Source organism: Carcharodon carcharias, chromosome 11, assembly GCF_017639515.1.
Source record: "Carcharodon carcharias isolate sCarCar2 chromosome 11, sCarCar2.pri, whole genome shotgun sequence".
Classification (NCBI taxonomy): Eukaryota; Metazoa; Chordata; class Chondrichthyes; order Lamniformes; family Lamnidae; genus Carcharodon; species Carcharodon carcharias.
In genome coordinates, this window is record NC_054477.1 from 120,066,478 (window position 1) to 120,071,428 (window position 4,951).

At 44.2% G+C, this 4,951-nt stretch overlaps 1 protein-coding gene across 1 annotated transcript; it reads right to left on the reverse strand.

The window, feature by feature from the left end:
* Window positions 1-3,727: 3,727 nt before the first annotated feature.
* On the reverse strand, window positions 3,728-4,090 carry LOC121283923 (late histone H2B.L4-like). The gene has a single exon (XM_041198725.1). The coding sequence runs from the start codon at window positions 4,088-4,090 to the stop codon at window positions 3,728-3,730; it is 363 nt and encodes a 120-aa protein (XP_041054659.1).
* Between the last annotated feature and the right edge of the window lie 861 nt (window positions 4,091-4,951).

Below are 4,951 nucleotides of genomic sequence, written 5' to 3' on the forward strand. Positions count from 1 at the left end.
CATACGGATCACTGAGGAAACCACTAGTCACAGCCACCAAATGGAATATATCCCCATTATCTCTACTCTGTCTCCAAACTCCTAACCAATTGCCTACCCATTTAAAATAGGGCCTTTCTGCTTAAACTTCTGCTTGCTAACCCCTCTCTCCTAGCCTGTGTTTCTTCTCTCTCAAGTGCCTTTACTCCAGTACAGTCAGATTCCACAAACATGAACCCATCTGAATAAATGAATGAAATAATTTGTATTTACATAGTATCTTTCACAATGGGGGCATTACAAAGTGCTTTACAGCCAGCTGATCACTTTTTGAACTGCAGATATTATTGTAATGAAGAAAATGTTGTAATGTAATATGAGTTTATTTGTGGGTTCAGCTGATTAGCATGGAGCCTGCTAGCTCTCTGTCAGAGGCAAGCACCCAAGCACCCAGAAACAAGAGAGAAAATCTAATGGCAATGGACAAGGGCTCAGATGCATTCTGGCTGCTGAGTAAAAGCAGGTCTTCCAGGTCTGAAGAACATTTACTTGTTGCAACAAAGAATGGACTTACAATCTGGTGAGGTCCAACAGCTGGTATCCAGTACCTATTCCAATCTTCCTAATGTCTAATGTCTCCAAGGACAGTTTCAGTTGGGCTTCACTTTCATTGTGCCCTTTGGTCAGTACTGTTTCAACCGTCTGCAGTTTGGTATCACGTCCATCCCAGATATGTTCCAATGGACGATATCCAACACACTAGAGGGCATAGATGGTGTCATATGCATCATGGATATTTTGATGCATGGTTCAATGAAGGAAGAACATGTCAAACAGGCTAGAGAAGTATTACTAAGGCTGTAAGATGATGGCTTGACACTCAATGACAAATGTGATTTTCTAGGCGCACAATAAAGTTCCTGGGTCATATTATACAGGCAACTGGAATCACTGCGGACCCACAGAAGATGAAACTGTAAAGGAATTCCCATTGCCCAAGAATATCAGCAAACTACAAAGGTTTATGAGTATGGTCAACAACTACCTAAATTCCTTCCTCACTTAGCCCAGATAAATAAACCCCCAAGACAACTCTTGCAACAAGACCAGACATGGTCCTGGATTGAGCATCAGCAGCAGTGATTTGAACAAATCAAAGTGATGTGAACATTCTCAGATGTCCTAGCCTGAACTTCCAATGATTGTAGTGGTAGATGCACCTGCTGCAACAGGACTGGGAGGAGTGCTATTCCAAGTCCAAAGTGATCGGACAAGAAGACCTGTCCATTATGGATCCAGTTCATTAACTGAGACTGAACAGCGCCATGCTGTCATAGAAAAAGAAGCCCTTGCAGCTACCTGGACGTATGAGAAATTCTGTGATTACACCCAGGGACTATAACCATAAGCAATTGGAAACCTTGTCAAACACAAAAGGAATCGTGAAGATACCACCTAGGATCATGCGATTCAGATTAAGACTCATGCGAAATGATGCAATGATGAATTATGTATAGGGTAAATACCAGACTACAGCCAACATCACAGATACCCACCAATTACCTAGTACAGGAAGATAAAACCTTCATTGAGGAAGTTGAAGCCTTCACAACCTTAACTATTCAATATTTGCCAGCCACAAAACAGTAGTTGCAAGTATTTTGTGAGGCTCAAAAGCAAGGTGAAGAGTGCATCCAATTTTGCACATGCTGTCTGGACAGATGGCCACAGTACATTCCAAGCAAACCAGTCTTGAAGCAATACTTTGAACCATGTCACCGCATTAGCATCGTAGACAACCTCCAGGTATATGATGAATGATAGTATGAGGTGGTAGCATGAGCTCTCTCCTGGAAGTCCTCCAGAAGGTTCACCAAGGACATTTTGGTATTGCCAAGTGTCAAGCCAGGACACAACAGTTTGTATGTGGTCAGATATTTCACGTTCTATCAAAGATATGGTCTCAAACTGCGTCACTTGCATGCTTCACAGCCAGGAACAGAAAGAGCCACTTCTGCCCTCCTTCCTTTCCAGGCCTTGGGAATACTTGGCACAGCCTTGTTTGAATTCAAAAGGAAAGTATTTCTCATAGTAGTAGACTACTAGTCCCACTGGATAGAGGTGAAAAAGCTTTTTGGCTGCACCTCTAAAGCCGTTATTACCTCCTCAAAGAGGATATTCTCCCCACACAGCACCTGGATGTTGTTATTTCTAACAATGGATCACTATTCACTAGTGAGTGTTTCCAATTCTATGCAATATCACATGGATTTATCCACATCACAAATTCACCAAAGTACCCTCAGTCTAATGGAGAATCACAGAATCACACAGTGCAGAAGAGGCCCTTCAGCCCATCGAGTCTGCACTGACATGAGAAACACTTGACCTACCTACCTAATACCATTTACCAGCACTTGGCCCATAGCCTTGAATGTTATGATGTGCCAAGTGCTCATCCAGGTACTTTTTAAAGGATGTGAGGTAACCCGCCTCCACCTTCCCGGGCAGCGCATTCCAGACCGTCACCACCCCCTGGGTAAAAAAGTTTTTCCTCACATCCCCCCTAAACCTCCTGCCCCTCACCTTGAACTTATACCCCCTTGTGACTGACCCTTCAACTAAGGGGAACAGCTGCTCCCTATCCACCCTGTCCATGCCCCTCATAATCTTGTACACCTCGATCAGGTCGCTCCTCAGTCTTCTCTGCTCCAACGAAAAGAACCCAAGTCTATTCAACTTCTCTTCATAACTTAAATGTTTCACCCAGGCAACATCCTGGTGAATCTCCTCTGCACCCCCTCCAGTGCGATCACATCCTTCCTATAACGTGGTGACCAGAACTGCACACAGTACTCCAGCTGTAGCCTCACCAAGATTCTATACAACTCCAACATGACCTCCCTGCTTTTGTAATCTATGCCTTGATTGATAAAAGCAAGTGTCCCATATACCTTTTTCATCACCCAACTAACATGCCCCTCTGCCTTTAGAGAAGTATGGACTCACTCGCCAAGGTCCCTTTGTTCCTCAGAACATCCTAGTGTCATGCCACTCATTGAATTGAAGTTGAGAGAGGATTACGTAAAAGACCTACTGAGGAAGAATGACGACTTTAAGCTTGCTCTGCTCAGTTATCACTCTACACTGTCACAGAATGGCTTTACCCCATGTGAGCTTCTGATGGGCTGCAGGCTAAGAACCCAACTTCCTTTCCTTCCCCACATGCTGATACCAAATGTCACAGTGGAAGACCATGGTCAGGCTAGATAAAGGGAAGAAACTTACAGAGCTAGTTAAGCCCGTAATTTTAACCAGAGACACAGGGCTCACAACCTCCCCACTCTCATAAGGTTTAGGTTAAAGACCAGCAGCGGGAAGGCACTACAATAGAGAAGCTACAGCAACCAAGATTTTATCTAATCAAGACACAGTCAGGCATCATTCAAACAAACAGAACGGCCCTGATTTCAATGGACAGAAAATAATTAACAGGATGGGCTGCATAACCTGATCCTCAGGAGAACATCAAAGCTACAGAACCACAAATGAGGGGAACCAAGGATGACAACCCCCAGGAACTGACTTCAGAGCAAACGGATTCCCAACTACATCAGAAGGAACTCCGCACTCATTGTGAAACCACCATGGAGACTTTCAAAACAGAGACTTTGGGGTAAGGTGTAGGAGGATGTGTATGCCCCCATGTGTTCATGATTAGTTCTTTCTTTCATGGCTTTGTGGGTCTCTACTTGGAGCTGGTGTACTTGGTCATCACCTTGGTGCCCTCCGACACGGCGTGCTTGGCCAGTTCCCCGGGCAGCAGCAGGCGCACGGCGGTCTGGATCTCCCGGGAGCTGATGGTCTGCCGCTTGTTGTAGCGGGCCAGGCGGGAGGCTTCGCCGGCGATGTGCTCGAAGATGTCGTTGACAAACGAGTTCATGATGCTCATGGCACGGGAGGAGATGCCGGTGTCCGGGTGGACCTGCTTCATCACCTTATAGATGTAGATGGAGTAGTTCTCCTTCCTGGCCTTCTTCCTCTTCTTGCCGCTCTTGATGACTTTCTTGGCTCCCTTCTTGGGAGCTCCTGCCTTTTTATCGTCAACCATGGTCAAGTTCAACTTCGGGACCGGAATGGGGGAGTAAACAGTTAACTCTAATAATATCTATTGAGTATGTGCGGAAGATGTAAAGACAGTTAGTGATGTAAATAAAGGTATTTTGAATGAAAGACCCTTGCCTCCAGCAAGATCTTTTCTAGAGTAAGAAACTAAGAAATCCCAAGACAAACCTGCAGTAACAGAGCTTACACTCACTGCCCTCCACACTGCAGGCATCCATTTTGTTGTGTGTTAGGTTATTTTGCTGCAAGCCATACCGGATTTTGTTGAATGGCACAAAGTTGGAAGAATACGGTCATTTCTATTCGATACAAATGAGGTCCGACCAGATATGTTAATATTGATGGGGAAAGTTAATATGAATGGGATGGGTTAGAGTAAGGGAGTTCAGCACAATGCCTGGACTGTGAATTGCTGTGCTGATGTTTGCTATTAGTCTGTCCGTGCACATGAAGACACTGAACAATAATGAGAGTTCAAAAGCCATTTGAGCAGGAGATAACGATTGACAATACAAAGAGACCACACATGCACACCAGACTCTGTTAATGTACATCAGAAAGACTTTGGCAATTATGCTGAATGAGCCTCATTCGCATTTTAAATTTGCCCTCAGAAATTTCAACTGAATTAACAGTTTATGTTAAACAGAGCTGAAAGTCATATGCTGCAAATGGAAAGTATGGTTGTTAAGGCAGAACAATGAAAGGTGACACGTTACATAAGGCAGACTAATTACCAATGCTATTGACATAATGGCTGTCATTTGGGAATGTCTCTATGCTTCCCAGAGCAGTCGTACAACGAATACATAATTAATTCATTTCCAAATATATCCTATTGGGATAT

Bases quoted from the DNA above. Each gene is read 5' to 3' on its own strand.
- LOC121283923 (XM_041198725.1), bottom strand. From the start codon at position 4,090: ATGGTTGACGATAAAAAGGCAGGAGCTCCCAAGAAGGGAGCCAAGAAA.